The sequence below is a fragment of the Balaenoptera ricei genome, chromosome 8 (genome assembly GCF_028023285.1).
Source record: "Balaenoptera ricei isolate mBalRic1 chromosome 8, mBalRic1.hap2, whole genome shotgun sequence".
NCBI lineage: Eukaryota > Metazoa > Chordata > Mammalia > Artiodactyla > Balaenopteridae > Balaenoptera > Balaenoptera ricei.
In genome coordinates, this window is record NC_082646.1 from 46,183,359 (window position 1) to 46,201,217 (window position 17,859).

The 17,859-nt window shown below is 35.4% G+C and overlaps 1 protein-coding gene and 1 pseudogene across 7 annotated transcripts in view; one reads left to right on the forward strand and one right to left on the reverse strand.

Annotated features, from left to right (window-relative positions):
- The window catches only part of NAALAD2 (N-acetylated alpha-linked acidic dipeptidase 2), a 106,286-nt gene that overhangs the window by 22,313 nt on the left and 66,114 nt on the right, over window positions 1-17,859 (reverse strand). For all 7 annotated transcript variants that reach the window (XM_059930596.1, XM_059930598.1, XM_059930597.1 and 4 more), the window contains 7 exons: window positions 14,582-14,768; window positions 13,355-13,456; window positions 12,524-12,649; window positions 10,193-10,379; window positions 6,228-6,321; window positions 4,986-5,084; window positions 151-236 (listed from right to left, as the gene is read on the reverse strand). In XM_059930596.1, coding sequence (XP_059786579.1) covers window positions 151-236; window positions 4,986-5,084; window positions 6,228-6,321; window positions 10,193-10,379; window positions 12,524-12,649; window positions 13,355-13,456; window positions 14,582-14,768 — 881 coding nt within the window. The remainder of the gene's footprint in view (window positions 1-150; window positions 237-4,985; window positions 5,085-6,227; window positions 6,322-10,192; window positions 10,380-12,523; window positions 12,650-13,354; window positions 13,457-14,581; window positions 14,769-17,859) is intronic.
- On the forward strand, window positions 1,620-1,852 carry LOC132369738 (mitochondrial import receptor subunit TOM6 homolog; annotated as a pseudogene).

Genomic DNA, 17,859 nt, shown 5'->3' on the forward strand with positions numbered 1-17,859 from the left:
TAGAGTCTTCTTTTAGAATTATACTTTCTTATTCTAAATTTAGTTGTTTCACATCAGCCAGAAAAAAATCAATTGTTGATGAAAATTTATCTTCTCTTACTCTTGTAATCTTTGTAAAAATAAAATGTCTAAAATAATCCACCAACTCACCAGGTTCCACAGATCCTCTGATAGTTCCGATTACATTGTAAATCCTTGTGATTTTATTGATGTTATGAACATGCATTCTAACCTTCCTAGAATTTCAAAAGGAACAAATTACTTCACATAGAACATTATGTCTAACAGCTTTCTTCCAATGTTTTATTATGAGAAATCTCAAAAGTACAGAAAACTGTATAATAGGACAATAAATTCCCAAATACCCACCACATAAATTCAATAATTGTAATATTGTTGAATCACTTGCAAGTAAGTTGCAGACATCATGACAGGTTACTCCTGTGTACTTAAGCATGCTCCTTAAAGACAAATTTTAAAAACCAAATATCAATATTTTATATTTTTCCTCCCTCATAGCCCTACTGTTGATATTTATTTAAAGTTCAAAATATTCTATTATTAAACATGCCTTGGGTATTCATTCTAAAATTTATAAATACACGCTATACAATTACAAAAATAAGGGAGACAGCCCATTATCTATTAAAGGTCAAAGAAGCTTATTTTTAATGTGATTTATATGTATATTAATTCCTGCTATTCAGTAACATTTTCCAAGATTACTGAAAAAGTCTATCAGTACATTGTTAAAGGGCTGACTGAATGCTGCCTATAAGAAACATGATAAATTCCATTGTTAAATGGCAATTTGAGAAGCACCTGCTAAAAGGTACAAGACAACTATACGATGAAACTTTTCCAGGTCATCACTGTTGATTCTGATTTGGGCCTGCCTTTTAAATATTCATTCATCAATTATAATTAACCAAATTAGAATTCACGGGAAAGTACAAGCAAGCTCAGAAAGTCAGAAAAAAATGCCATTCACATTTTATAAATCCAAAATGACATGGGAAAATGTTGACCCTCTTTTTTCACAAAGGAACAAAAGTTTTTAATCTATGGTGGGCTTACAGGAGGTGGGCAGGGAACCTACTTAGTACTTCATTTTTGAATGGAAGAACAAACAAGTCAAATCCTGTATATTAAGTGCAAATTCTGGTTTTTCTCCCCCTAAAAGTACACTGTGCTTCTGAATGCATATGTAATTCATGCGCAGTATTCAACTAAAAGTGCCTTTGGGGGAAAACTAATCAATGGGTGTTGTCTTGCATTTTAAGACATTAAGTAAAAGATTTGTTTCTACTACTGAATGATAAAAATTAATAGCAAAAATACTCTTTCGCATGTGTTTCTAAGTATATGAGCCTAAGATCTATTAGTAAGAAAGCCAGCTTCATTGATGTATGTCATTAAATGAAGAAAATTAAGTAAAGAATACTGTAACAATGAGGAATGAGGAAAAAAATCTATTTTAATCTAAACATGAAAATAAACTGGCTCTCTGCTCAGATTCTCAAAGAAGCTCATCTACACCTTTAATCCTTATATCTTTCTGGTTTTTAGTATCATTGACTCCAGGAGTACCTAAAAGAATTATCTAGAGAGGTGCTGCTATGGCTTCCAGTGGGGTCAGTGTGAACGATGTGGGCTCAGCAAATAAAGTTCCCGAAATTCTGAAATTCCGGACAACTTGGGAGATTGGCTTTGGGGCGTCTACTGCTTCACCACCAATAGGAATGACTTCCAGAGAAATTTGATCCTCAGTTTGGGACTCTTTGCTGTGGGAGTTTGGCTGGCCAGGAATTTGAGTGACAATGACCTAAAGGCACCTCAGCCAGGGGTGTAGCCATAAAAACACATAGAACCCCTGTGCTGTATCTGAACCTTCCAAACACAGGGCCTCCCATCTGTGACCATTACACGACTTGCCCTGATGGCAACTGAAGTTTGATTCAGATGAGCACCTTTCCTTCCCTGCCTTGTAATACTTCTTGCACTCTATTACAAGTTATTCATTAAGGGATGTTGCCTATAAGCTTAAATTATACATAATGGCCCATCTCTGGGAGCCCTGCTTCCCAGGTAATGAACATTAAGCTAAAATTCCTTTGTTTAAGCTCACAGGAAACAACCTGAGCAGGCCCACCAGTGAATGACAGCAGGGAGGAAGAAATGAACACATCCCCTCTGCAGGCGGACAGGAACCAGGAAATGTTTGACTTTACTCCCTCCCCTTTTAGTATGAAAGGAGCCTGAATTCTAACGCAGGCAAGATGGTTCTTTGGGGCACGCCATCTTCTCGGTCTGCTGGCTTTCCGAATAAAGTAGTTATTCCTTGCCCTAGCAACTCATCTCTCGATTATCGGCTGTTCGTACAGCGAGCAGTAGAGCTTAGACTTCGGTAACAGCCTGATTTCCTTTTCTTTGCTGAGTCCATTCAGAACACCCTTCTCTGGTCAGCAGGCAGGTTTCAGCTAAAGTGTTGTCCTCTATTCCTTAAAGTTCTGTACATAGTTCCTAAGTTTCTGCAGGGGATGATCTTTGCTCTTGTCTTTGTTCTTGATCTAATCTAATGGTATTTTAACAAATATTTGAAATAGAGATTATGCACAAAGGAAAAAAAAAGAATTATCTACAGTTGACCCTTGAACAGCATGGGTTTGAACTGCATAAGTGCCCTTACACGTGGATTTTTTTCACTAAATATGCACTACAATGCTACATGATCCGCAGCTGTTTGAATACACAGATGTGAAACCTCAGATATGGAGGGCTAACTGTAAAGTAATACGCAGATTTTTGACAGGCGGTGGGCTGGTGCCCCTAACCCCTGTGTTGTTTGAGGGTCAACTGTATTTGTTTGTCCTGTTATCACCTCAAACTCATCATGTTCCAAATAAACTAAACTTCAGAATGTAGGCTCCACAGGGCAGGGATTTTTGCCTGTTTTGTACACTGATGAATCCCCAGTACCCAGAATGGTACCAGGGGTATAGTAAATGCTCAGTAAATAATTGTGAATTGAATGAATATACTCCTGTATGGAAAAACTGAGAACAACCTTAGCTCAACCATCAGAGTTACCTCTGCCTGTCATTTTCTTTGACTAGACTATTTTACAACTCTGTAGTGACAGAACTTAACTTGTAGTAATGTAGTAATACAAATAATTCACGCCCACTGAAATGCACAATTTCTCTAGTGAACGTTCAATTGACTTCCCTCCCCCAATGTGGAAGAAATCAGTTTTTCAGCTATTAAGCACACTCATTTCAGCATTCCTAAGGAGCTCATTTTTTGTATCATCTTTGAATTCTCCTTTGAACCAGTTTTAACTCCTTTCTGGTCCCCTTATTAACTAATGCATTAAATAAAATTTTTACACATGTTCAGTTTATATTTGTATGAGAATTATGGTTTTACTTAAAAAAAAATCCTTTATCATTTTTGGAAGTCCCACTGAGATGTACATGGGCTCTGCTTGAAGAACCAAGAATGGGCAGCTTAAAACCAGACATGTCTTCTTTTGGCTCTCAGATGTAAATCCCAAGCAGCAATAGAATTTTAACTTTGCTGAATCTCTGTATCTCTAACTTAATTTTTTTCTGTTGATTCTGTGTTTTGTTTATGTTTCTAGTTTGCTTACAGTAGGTAAATTATTCCCTATTTGTGGTAGCAATGTTTAAGAATTTAAGGTTTCATGCCTTGTCATTTGGTAATCTCTGTAAATGGATCCATAGATTATCAAGATCTCTTTTGGGTGAGAAATGACATACATAGTCTTGTTTTTAGCAATTTTTTAAAAAAATTTGTGTATCTGCCCATTTTGAGCTAAAATCAAATAGGATTTTGTGCCCATGGTGAAGGTGAACATTTTTTTGATATCTTGACCAGGTAAATGTTCTGTTTCTGAGTTTACTCTTGAACTGTGACTGAAGCTATATGTTTATTGATTTCTCTGTATGTTTCTGTTTATAAATCAGAAAGGCCTATATCTTTCATTGTGTGCCTCTAGAGAGTATTAATAATTAGACAATAAAGTCTCTTATCTTAAAAGAACTCCATTCTAATTGAGAGATAGAGATAAATAAGCACTTATATAAAAATATTTCTAAAATCCCCATAAAATAAAATTGAACTTCTAATGCTTTAAAAGTTCAGAAATAAAAAAAAAAAAAAAACTCTTACAGAAATTAAAAAACATTCTAAGAATACAATTTCACATTGTTAAAGTAAATTGTTAGCAAACAAGACTGATTTAATCATTTTAGCTTAATAAAAACAGCTATATTTTCTCTGATTTATCAGTGTTAAGTTTCCCTTCCTCTCTACATTTCAAGCAAATCAAAGTACTTAAAGTTCTGATCATGTCATGATGTTCTGCAACTCTGTATAAGCTGTTCTCTGCTGCTGGCATTTCCTGCCTATCTTGATACTTATTTTTTCTGTAGAATTAAGCTCAATGAACACATATTCTGTGATCACTCCTCGAAGTGCTCTCGTGGGTTAATAACAATAATAGCCAAAATGCTAAGTGTATTGAGCCTTACAGTAGTTACCTGCTTACCCATTTTAACTCATCTAACCCACCCACACAGGAAGTGATCAACAAAGGTTGGCTCCTTTCTCTCTTCTCTTTTACTCCTTCCCTCAGGTTAACCTAGTGCTTCACATGCATAGCGTTTTGACAGTTATCTGAAAAACTTAAAAGGGTTAGGTGAAGAGGGAAGTTAAAATGTTAAACCTATAACTCAAATGTAATTTTTGAGATTTACAAAACAAATGTTGTGATATCACTGTTGGAAGAAGAATTTAATACATCATTCCATAAGTAATTCTTAAGCAATATAAAATAATTATTCATTATGAAAAATGAGAAAAAGAAGATAAGCAAAATATATCTGGCAGAATATTTATCTTGACATTTTTCCATTAAACATGTAAACCTTTTCTAGGATACTAAAGTAACATAAAATTACCTGAAAGAATCATGCCCTATGAAGCCAGGCCCGATATTATAATTCACCTTAAGACTTCCCTTCCAGCTCTCATCTGGTGGAGCAGTTCCTCCCAAATAGCTGTCAAGAGAACACAAAAATGACAGAAAAATGCTGAGCATCACAATTTTCTGGAAGAAATCATAAAGTGTGATGATGAGATATTTCACTCATTCATTTAACAAGTATATATTGAGGATTTACTAAGTGCCAGGTACTGTAAAATTTCCTTGCCTTGTGGAGCTTACATTCTAGTGAGAGAGCCATAACTGAGATAACTAAGGAAAATGTTTAATATATTACTGATAAGAGCCAAGGAGAGGAATTCCCTGGCGGTCCAGTGGTTAGGACTCGGCACTTTCACTGCCTGGGCTTGGGTTCAGTCCCAGGTCGGGGAACTAAGATCCCGCAAGCCGCACAGCATGGGCAAAAAAACAAAAAGAGCTAAGGAGAAAAAAACCAACCAAGATAGTGAGGGGAAATAGGAAGCATCAGCCTTTCTACTTCTAACTTTAATTATTTACATAGGGAAGCATTAGGTCCAAGAAATCCTGAACATGTGAAATTCATGACTGTGTTAAAGAGAAGAAATTTCTAGAAAAGCTGCTGATTACATAGTAGCCACTCACAAAGCAATTATCAAATTGTATTGGTACATACATTAAACAAAAATAGAAGTTAGGTGATTTGAAAAGCAACACAGTTATACAATACAATAATAACAAACATTAATTGAATATCATATTATAGATACTTTATATACATGATCTCATCTACTTCTCATAATAACTCTGTCAGGGAGAAACTATTTCTGTCTTCATTTTACAGAGAAGGAAACTGAGTCAGAGAAAGATTGAGTAACTGGTATAAGTTCACACATCTGGTAAGTGGTGGACATTACCACATTTTTAAAATGCAGGTCAAATACAAATATCAAATGAAGATCTAAGAAAATCTAACTACTTGAAAAATCTCAAATCAGTATTTTTATCTTTGGACATAGTTTTGCTTTTGAGACTTTCATTTGTAGCAAACAAAGTAATGTTTTCTTATTATTTCTTAGTCATTAAACTGACTGCTCTTCTCTTATGGAAAAAAAAGAAGATGTGGTCTGTTCTTCCTATTTTAGGAGTCATTCTGATACAAAACATATTCGTTTTAGAAGAGAAAATGGACATACTAGTGTAAAATATCTTATTCTCAAATCCAACTAGAAAACTATACCGTAATAATATTTCTGCATCATTATATCCAATGGGATGTACAGGGATTTGAGGGATTCCCACTCCTTCTTCAACATCAAGTCTGAAGGTGTACTCTGCAAAAATCAATTGCATAAGAGGAGAACGATTGAAGAATCTGAGTAAGGGGTATAAAGGAATTTCTTTTATTACTATTGCAGATTAGCTATATGTTTAAAATTATATTCAAAATTTAAAGTTCCCCAAAAGTCAATTATTGTTTTATCTAATATGGTCTATTTAATTTGACAGTAAGAAATTAAATCATTTACAGTTTAATGTAAAATCAATTATAGGGATTACAGACTCCCCAACTTGCTTTGACATTTCATGTAATTCTCTTGAATTTTACAAGAATATTTTATTTCCTCAAGGATATCACAAATCCTTCTTAAAGAAGCTTCAGTTAACCAGATACCTGGAAAATGCGTCCCAGATTCTGAAACTAGAAAGAATTGTAAAAGAAAAATTAAAGGGAATTTATGAGATATTGTGAATAAGTGATAAGGTTCTTACTCAAACAGTAACAATATTCTCCTTAAAGGAAGATGAAAAGTATTGTCAGACTTAAAACCTAATTGGGACTTCAGCTTTCAGCCAAAATAGAGTTCTCTAGAGCATTATTACCACTATCTTAGAAAAAAGGGAGGTTTCAGGACTTCCCTGGTAGTCCAGTAGTTAAGACTCTGAGTTCCCAACGCAGTAGGCCCAGGTTCGATCCCTGTCAGGGAACTAGATCCCATATGCCGCAACGAAGATCCTGCATGCCGCAACTAAGACCCAGAGCAGCCAAATAAATAAATAAATAAATATTTTTTTAAAAGAAGAAGAAAAAAGGGAAGTTTCAAACAAGTGACATCAGATTCCACTTAAGAAAGTAAAAAAAGAAGAGTAAATAAAGCAAAAATAAGCAGGAGAAAGGATATACTGAAGATCAGAGCAGAAATCTAAGAAATAGGAAACAGAAAAATGATGGAGATTATCAATGAAATCCAAAGCTGGTTCTCTGAGAGGATTAATAAAATTGATAAATCTCTAGCAAGACAAATCAGGAAAAGAAGAAAAAAGATATAAATTGCTAATGTCAGGAATAAAGATGAGAATAGCACTCCAGTACCTGCAGAAAAAGAGAGAGAAAGAGAAAGAGAGAGAATGTATTATGAACAACTCTAAACCCATAAATGTGACAACTTAGATGAAATGGACAAAATTCTTAAACAACACAAACTACCAAACCTCACTCAAGAATAAATAGATAACCTAAACAGCCATATATCTATTAAAGAAATTGAATTTGTAGTTAAAAACATTCCTACAAAAAAAAACCACCAGGCCCATATGGATTCACTGAAGAACTCTACAAACATTCACAGACAAAAATCAAACCCATTCTATATAAACACTTGCAGAAAAATGAAGAAGATGAAATAGTTCTTAACTCATTCCATGAAGCCAACGTTACTGTTACCAAAATGAGACAGAGATATTACAAGAAAATAAATTGATAGCAATAAGGGATAAACGATATCCCTTATTACTAAAGACAGATTCTTAATAAAATTTTAGCAAAAATCCAATAATATACCAACACTATGAAAAGAATAATACATTGTGACCAAGTAGAGTCTGTCCCAGGATGTTTTGGTTTAACATTCAAAAATCAATCTGGGGAGTCCCCTGGTAGCTTAGTGGTTAGGATTCTGGGCTTTCACTGCCATGGCCCAGGTTCAATACCTGGTCGCGGAACATCCTGCAAGCTGTGCAGCATGGCCAAAAAAAAAAAAAAAAAAAAAAATCAATCTGTATAATTGAAAAAACATAAATAAGAACAACTTAAGATCATTTCAATAGATGCAGTAAAAGCATTTGACAAGGGGCTTCCCTGGTGGCACAGTGCTTAAGAACCCACCTGCCAATGCAGGGGACGTGAGTTCAAGCCCTGGCCCGGGAAGATCCCACGTGCTGCAGAGCAACTAAGCCCGTGCGCCACAACTACCGAGCTTGCGCTCTAGAGCCCGTGAGCCACAACTACTGAAGCCTGAACGCCTACAGCCCATGCTCCGCAACAAGAGAAGTCACTGCAATGAGAAGCCCACACACCACAAGGAAGAGTAGCCCCAGCTCGCCGGAACTAGAGAAAGCCCATGCATAGCAACGAAGACCCAACACAGCCAAAAATAAAAAAATAAAAAAAAGCATTTGACAAAATCCAGTACATATTGCTAGTGAAATGAGATAAATGTGCTAAGATAAAAACTCGTAGCACTTTAGAAGTGAACTTCCTCAATCTGATAAAAAGAATCTATAAAAAATATACAGCTACTATCATACTTAACAGAGAAAGACTAGGACAGTCTTTGGGGCAGGAACATGGCAAGGATATCTGCTCTAACAACTTTTTTCAGCAATGTTCTAGAGGTACCAGATGCTACAATAAGAAAAGAAAAGAAAAGGCACCCAGATTAGAAACAAAGAAATAAAACTGTCTTTATTTGCTGATGACATGATCATCTATGCAAAAACTCTGATAGAATCCACAAAAACCTAGTAGAATGAATTAGTTTAACAAGTTTTCATAATACAAGATCAATATATTTCTTCTAAAAATAAAATAACATTTCTATTTACTAGCAATGAGCAACTGGAAATTGAAATTTAAAATGTAATTTAAAACAGCATAAAACTTTGAAATTATTACGGATAAATGTGAAAATATACATGCATGGTCTGTACAGTGAAACTACAAACATGCTGAGAGAAAGTAAAGAATACCTAAGTAAATGGAGAGTTGTGCCATATTCATGGAGCAGAAGATTCAATATTTTTAAAACGTCAATTCTGCTCAAACTGATCTATAGGTTTAACTCAATCTCAAATCAACCTCCCAGGAGACTTTTTGGTAGAAATTGATAAGTTGGTTCTAAAATTCACATGGGAAGGACCTAGAATAGCTACCAAAACTTTGAAAAAGAATTGTAACTTGGAGGATGTACATATCTATTAGAACGTAAAGTTAACAAGATTGACCATACTAAGTGTTGACAGCGGTGTAGCAGCTGGAACACTCATACACAGCTGCTGCAATATAAAATGGTACAACCAATTTGGAAAACAATTTGAAAATCATCTATCATATTATCCAGCCATGCCATTTCTATGTATTTACTCAAGAGAAATAAAAACATATGTACATATAAAGACTTGCATACAACTGTTCATAGCAGCTTTATGTGTAATATCTCCAAAACTTAAAGCAATCCAAATTTCCAACAAAAAGTAAATGAATAAACAAACTGTAGAGTATCCGTTCAATGGAATACCATTCAGCAAAGAAAAAGAAATGAAATACTGACACAGACATCAACATAAATGAATCTCAAAATAACTATACTGACAGAAAGCAAATCAATGATTTCCTAGGGATTGGCAGGGAGGGGGTAGGGCTGAGAGGAAGGCTTTACAAAAAGATGAGAGGAAACTTTTTTGGGTAATGGATATGTTCATTATCTTGATTGTGGATATGGTTATGCAGATGTCAAAACTTTTCACATTTCACATATTAAATAACACAAAAAACCCACTGGTATTTTTAAAAATAGAAATACGTGATCTACAGAAGAATAAAATCATTAGACAATTCAGAAACTCCAAGTTCTGGTTTGGTAAGAGTAATATTACTTTGGACATGAGAATCTGTGTTTCTGAACCTCTACTAAAGGTAGAGAGAGAATTGAATTGACCCCTTCCCCTCTCCATGTCCACACTTCATGAAAATTTAAAACTGAAATAAAAGGGAAATGCTTTTGAATTCCTAGCAATAGCAATCCAAAATATAATTGCACACAGTTTTAATGTTATTCTATAGATGCTTGCTTGCTTTTATGCCTTCTATAAGGGCAAGTAATATTTTTGCAAAAATGAGTGGACCATAACAGGCTTATCTATTACCTTTAGCTGGATAGCCTGGAGTGAGCGGGTCACCAGCACCATTCAAGTTTAACACATTCCCTCTCTGGGCTGCAGTTCCAGGAAGGTTCCATCCTTTTGGGTATGGCTGTACCCCAGGGGCAGAGTAGTCAGCTGGATCTGAGTACAAGATGATTCCTTCGGCTCTTGCTAACATGGCATTTTTAACCTACAGGGGCAATGTGCAACCCATAATGTAGAAATGGAAAATGACTGATTTACCAATCTAAGATAAAATCAATTTAATGACATAAGGAAATTTACACACTGTTTTATCATCACACTGTTACACATTCAGTTCTCTTTGCCTTGAATACAATTTCTGTCTTGGTAGACTTAACAACTCTCATTATTCAACATAACTCCAAACAAGTTATTGCCTTTTCTGTGAAGCATTCCTATTATCCCTAAAACTGCAAAATTAATGTCTCCCTTCTTGGTACGTCTTCTATATTTTGTATATAATTATATTACAAGATGGATTAAATCATTATAAAATACCTTTTAAACATCTTTCTCCCCTACTACATTGAGGCTGTTTTTGAGAACAGGGACCCTGTCTTACTCACTTTTAACTATCCACCCTCCAACATTTAGTACATCATAGAGTAAGCATGATGTAAATATTTGTGGAACTAAACTAATTTAAAATTCTACACAGGTGAAGTCCCTGGCGGTCCACTGTTAACACTCTGCAGTCTCACTGCAGAGGGCCCAGGTTCAATCCCTGGTTGGGGAGCTAAGATACCACAAGCCACGCTGTGTGGTCAAAAAATAAATAACATAACATAACATAAAACATAAAATTCTACACAGAACAGTCATAGTGTGTGAAACATTGCCCATAGTGTTTTGTAAACATTTTTCTAACAATTCAAACTGACCACAAATAGGAAAATCTATCCTGTAAGATACTGAATTCTTTATTACCAGAAGTATTATCGCGAAAGATAGATAACTATCAGCCAACTAAAACACTTTCCAGTATTCAGAAAGCACTCTTTTATAATATTAGAAAGAGTAAAATCTGGCACAACTCGATGATGCCCATCAAACTTTTGAAATAATATACAATTGACCCTTGAACAATGCAGGGTTAATCCAAGAATAACTTATAGTTGGCCCTCTGTATCCGCCATTCCTCTGCATCCGCGGATTTAACCAACGTCCAGCCATGTAGTATTGTACTACTTATTATTGAAAAATATCCACGTATAAGTGGACCCATGCAGTTCAAATCTGTGTTGTTCAAGAGTCAACTGTGCACTATGATTTAGTCATTCAACTTCTAGGAATGAATCTATATTACAAAAATCTTCACACGAATGTTCAAGTACATATGGACAAAGATGCTAACAATATAATTATTTGTAATAGTAACAAATTTAAGACAAGCCAAGGATCTGTCAACAGAGCAATGGTTAAATAAACTGCTTATCAATTCTGTGAAATATTACATAGCCATCTAAAGTAATGAGGTATTTACTTGATAAGCAGTTACCAAGAAATTACTAAGTACAGGTAACTATCCTAAGCGCTTTCAAACTTAAAGTCGATTAATCCTACTGTGGATTCTAAGAGATTAGTGTTATTATTAGCATTCCTATTTCATATATGAGGAAACACTGGCACAGAGAGGTTAACTAACTTGCTCACAGGAAAAGATCTAGAGAATAGGGGGCCCAGACCAGATCAGACCCCAGGTTGTATGGATCTAGCTACCTATACTCTTAACCACTTCATTATACAACTCTCAATGTGTTGACATGGAAGAATACCCTTGAGTTATTATTGAGTGAAAAAATAAAGTTATACAGTATATAGTATCTAATGCCCTCTTTGTAAAAAAAAAAATTATGTAATATGAGTATATGGAGACATATATTTATATTCATATAATATATTCATATTTCATAGGCCTGGAAAGACCTGTTAAGATTGATTATGTCTGGGCAATGAAATTGAGTAATACATGGGAGATTTTCATTTTTTAGGTTATATAAAATTTCTTCAATTAAATTAAAAAAAACATTGCTTTGGTAATAAAACTATTAAGAATAATTTCCCTTTCTAGATATGTGAGGTAGCAAACAAACAAACAAACAAAAAAACCTCAAAAATAAACCAGGATTTTCAGTGAAACCATGAAAACAGCAAATTTACATATATATATATGTATATATATATATATATACATATATATATATATATATATATATAAAGCAATTTTGGAAACCATAATGCAAGCTGATCATTTATATTCACAGGTTATATCCTATCTTTTTCCCTCTAGTAAAGCAAATAACACAATACTTTATTTCCTCTGAAGATTTTCCCATATCTTGCAATAACAATTTTTCCAGTGCAGTTGATGTTCATCTCTCTTTCTAGTTTGAAAAAGTCTTCAGTACGAGCGTAGTTCACATATACAAGCTCCCCCTGTAGGAAAACAAAAATAAAACAAAAGAAAAAATACATAATACTGCTATAATTAAAGAGAAAACCAAAGAATAAGTTTGCTCTGCAATACTGCATCATCAAAAGTTATCTTTCCTGTCTTGGGCTTAATAAACAGATCCATGCTAATTCTGTAGAAGTCTTTAAAAATATTTCAGTATCCTGAAAGTTAAAAAAAAAAAAAAGACAATATGTAAAACATTTTAGACAGTGTGCTCTGTCTTGAGGAAATTATTAGCATATCCTGAGCCATGGGAAATAGGATAAATAAAAGTAATTTTTAAAATCCTAACTATGTTTGATTTCCAACCATGGTATTAATTTAAGAATTTCTGTGGTATGATTTATAAATTCAGATCTATAAATCTGTAACAAAGTCAGACTATGAACAAAGGAAAAAAGCTTGAAAACCACCTATTGCCCTTACTGAATTAAAGCCGTGTTCAGCAGTTTCTTAATTATTTCGAAGAGTGGCATCTGCTAATCAGGGTCCAATTTTCATGTATTTATTTTCTTTATGTTTTTCTTTTTCTTTTTTAAAAATTATTTTTAGGAAGGCTGTATATAGCATCAAGCCTCCAAGTATGAATTAGCATGTATGACCCTCCTAAACTTGGTTTTAGTCCTCTACATAGGTTTTTTTAAAAAAGGTTTAAAGAGTTGAATAAAAAATGTCTTTTATTTTACCTCTGGTGTGCCCTGCGGTGAAAAGGCATTATAGGGTGGTACAATATTTTTAACATTTTCATATCCATCTGGTGGTGGCTCATGGTCTGATGTATTGAAAATCTAGCAAGAATTGAAACACATGAAGTTAGAATTATTTCGGATTGCTATTAAGGAATAATGCATTTTGTGGGCGAAAGACCTAAATAGACACTTCTCCAAAGAAGATATACAGATGGCAAACAGACACATGAAAAGATGCTCAACATTGCTAACCATCAGAGAAATGTAAATGGAAACCACGATGAGGTATCACCTCACAGTGGTAAGAGTGGCTATCATCAAGAAGTCTACAAACAACAAATGCTTGAAAAAACCATAATGGAAAAGAATATAAAAAAAAGAATGTCTCTGTGTGTATAACTGAGTCACTTTGCTGTACAGCAGAGATTGGCACAGCACTGTAAATCAACTATACTTCAAAAAAAATTAAAAATTTAAAAAAACAAATGCTGGAAAAGGTGGGGAGAAAAGGGAACCCTCCTACACTGTTAGTGGGAATGTAAATAGGTACAGCCACTATGGAGAACAGTATGGAGGTTCCTTAAAAAACTAAAAATAGAGCTACCATATGATCCAGCAATCCTACTCCTGGGCATATATCCAAAAAAGACAAAAACTCTAATTCAAAAAGGTACATACACCCAAATGTTCACTATTTACAATAGCCAAGACATGGAAACAACCCAAATGCCCATCAGCAGATGGTTGGTTTAATAAGATGTGGTTTATATATACAATGGAATATTACTCAGCCATAAAAAAGAATGAAATTGCCATTTGCAGCAACATGGGTAGACCTAGAGAATATCATGCTAAGTGAAGTAAGTCAGAAAGAGAAAGACGAATATATGATATCACCTATATGTGAAATCTAAAAAATAATATAAGTGAATCTATATACAAAAGAGAAAGACTCACAGACATAGAAAATAAACTTATGATTACTAAAGAGGGAAGAGGGGGAGGGATAAAATAGGAGTATAGGATTAACAGATACACACTACTATATATAAAGTAGATAAGCAACAAAGATTTACTGTATAAAACAGGGAACAATATTCAATATCTTATAATAACCTATAATGGAAAATAACCTGAAAAAAAATACATATATATATATATTTTTAAAAAACTGAATCACTTTGCTATACACCTGAAAGTAACACAATATTGTAAAACAATCACCTCATTTCCATGTTCATCCGTGATTGATATGTAGTTGGCATTTGTCTCATTAGGGTAAGACAGGAGAACATCATAATGAACCAACTTGGCTGAATCCAGTCCAGATTTCTTCCACTGGGTTTGGATTTTCTTGGCCAGCAGCAAATTTTGTTCTGTTCCTGCCAGATGAGGTAGCTCTGTAAAAGAACTAAAATGAAAATAAAAGGGGGAGTTAAAGACTATATTCAGAAAATGTGCCTAAGAACTATTCTAGATGCATAACTCATATTTTAGGCTTCACACTATGTTCCCACAGAAAAGAACACATCCCATGGTGAACACATTCAATCAGCAGAGGTTCGGGTATGAGAAAACACGCTGGAAGGATGGCATGCCTCTACATCAGTGGTGCTAAATTCTTGCTGCTTAACAGGAAATGAGGACATTCTGAAAAAAGATCATAATGTTTGCCAGAGACCAGTTGGGCAGTCTTGTTAACATAAACTTCTACTGCTGTTTTCATACTATTGTACGCAGTTGTCTATTTATCTCATTGAAGCTAGAGCCCATGCATTTTTATTTGTATATTCCCTAATGCTCAGTACTTGCCTGTTACCCAGGAATTACACAATACAGGTTTGTTGAACTGAATTTGAGCAATGTTCTCTAGGTTCTGGGTCTAAATGATTTGGAACAGTTAAATGACTTCACAAACATAGTTCTGAATGAAATTCACTTTGCTTGAGGTAAATAATATTTAAAAAGTTTCCCAAACCCTCTCCCTCCATAAGTAAGGTAATGATACTTTTGTAGATTGGTTTTTTAATCAACCATAGTACAACCAAAAAAGACAGACAGTAAAGAAAAACCAGTACTTATTGAAAACTTACTATATGCCAGGAACTGGACCAGGTATTTCACATGGGCTTTCTCATTCAATCCTCACAACCCTTCTGCCAATGTCCCCGTTTTGCAAATAAGGAAACAGAGAGTAGTTAAATACCTTGTCCATAATTTCCTAAGTATTAAATGCCAGGGCTAGTGTCTGAAAGTTGCAGTTGTCTGACCTTGAGAAATTATGTTATTTTTAAACCATTCATCTGATCATTTTGATCAACTGCTTTTAAAACCCTTCTATCTTCTACATTATAAAGTTCACACTAGGCATGGCATTTGTGCCCTTTTTCAACTAATCCACTGTTTCACCTTTCCAGCTGCATTTCCCACCACTCACCTTATAAACTTCTTCACTCTATATCATTTAATATGCTAATTGGTCTCCTAAAATGACCACCATTTTTAGCCTTTGCACAAGATCTTCTCTCAGACATAAATATCATGCTATTTACATGAATCTCCCTGTATCACCACTCCTAGTCATTCACCTTCCCCACCTGTAAGCTATTAATCACCCATTAGGACTCTTCAAGCATATTCTCCTCTGTGAAGCTTTCCACTTCTATACCATTAAATCAAAGCTGCAAGGCTTCCCTGGTGGCGCAGTGGTTGAGAATCTGCCTGCCAATACGGGGGACACGGGTTCGAGCCCTGGTCCGGGAAGATCCCACATGCCGCGGAGCAGCTAGGCCCGTGAGCCACAACTACTGAGCCTGCGCGCCTGGAGCCTGTGCTCCGCAACAAGAGAGGCCGCGATAGTGAGAGGCCCGCGCACCGCGATGAAGAGTGGCCCCCGCTCGCCGCAACTAGAGAAAGCCCTCGCACAGAAACGAAGACCCAAAACAGCCATAAATTAATTAATTAATTAATTAATTTTAAAAAACACAAACAAAAAAAAAACCCAGCCCACACCTTCTCTCCTCTCATCCAATTTCTGGTCACCTCTTTATAAAAAAAAAAAAAAAAAAAAAAAAGCTGCACGTTACTGATATTTAATATTGTAAAATATTTGTTAAAAAAATATTAATGTGTTTGTAAACAGAAGTTATTTTACATGCATAGAAAAACCATTGAGGGTGGGGATATTTAAAATTCTACTTCAGGGCTTCCCTGGTGGCGTAGTGGTTAAGAATCCACCTGCCAATGCAGGGGACATGGGTTCGATCCCTGGCCCGGGAAGATCCCACATGCCATGGAGCAACTAAGCCCGTGTGTCACAACTACTGAGCCTGTGCTCTACAGCCCATGAGCCACAACTACTGAGCCCACATGCCACAACTACTGAAGCCCGTGCGCCTAGAGCCTGTGCTCTGCAACAAGAGAAGCCACCGCAATGAGAAGCCCGTGCACCGCAAAGAAGAGAGTAGCCCCTGCTCGCCGCAACTAGAGAAAGCCCGCGCTCAGCAACGAAGACCCAATACAGCCAAAAATAAAAACAAACAAATAAATAAATTTATTTAAAAAATAAAATTCTACTTCATATAATTCATTATTGTTTTATTTTCTGTAGTGAACAAATAATATTCTTACAATTAGGGAAAAAATGAGTATATTTCCTTCATTTAAGATGGAGGATTAACCATGAAGTTTTGCCTCCCATCTTTTAGGCAACCCACTGAAATGAAAGACAGAAGTGCAAAAAACAAAAAGCAACAGGGAATAACTTTACTGAATTTCTCCTTATGGACCCAAGTGGGACACTGCAGCTCCAGGCATCATATATTCATGCTGCAACATTCAGGAGAAGCAAGTACAAACAAGAACAGCTATTTCCTCTTTTGTGTTTCTCTTAACAAAGGAAAACTTTTTGTAGAGGATCTCAGCTAAATTTTTCTCCCATTTCATCAGGCATAATAGGGTCATATACCCCTTCTCCAACTAACCCTTGTCAGAAGGAAGTTATAATGATTGGATTATAGACCAGATTCTTGGGCTGCATGGAAGGTAACCCTCACTGAACACAGGTCCCCCTTAAGGAGTGAGAACATGAGCAGTTGAGGCTCTGTCAACAAGGAAGTGGCTGGGGAGAAATCAACTTTTTCCCACTACATTAATCCCTTTAAACCAATCTTGAAACCTTCCTTTCCCTGGAAGCCTCTTTCACTGGTCATAAATCTCTATTCTATAATCAATCAATTCTATTTCCTCGGCCCGTTCCTGAATGGTTACTTGACTTCCTTGCCTTAACTGGTTTCTTCGGGGGACCCTGCTCGTGCTTCCACATACCTCAGGCCCAGATGATCATTGAGGAGGAGTCCTTCTTACTCTCCATGGGCTCTTTCAAATATTTTCCCTTTATCTTCTCTCAAAAATAACAACTCTTTTAAAACTCATACCAAAAGTCACCACCTACTATGCCTTCTAGCTGCTGTCAAAAATGTGGATCACTCCCTCTTCACTCA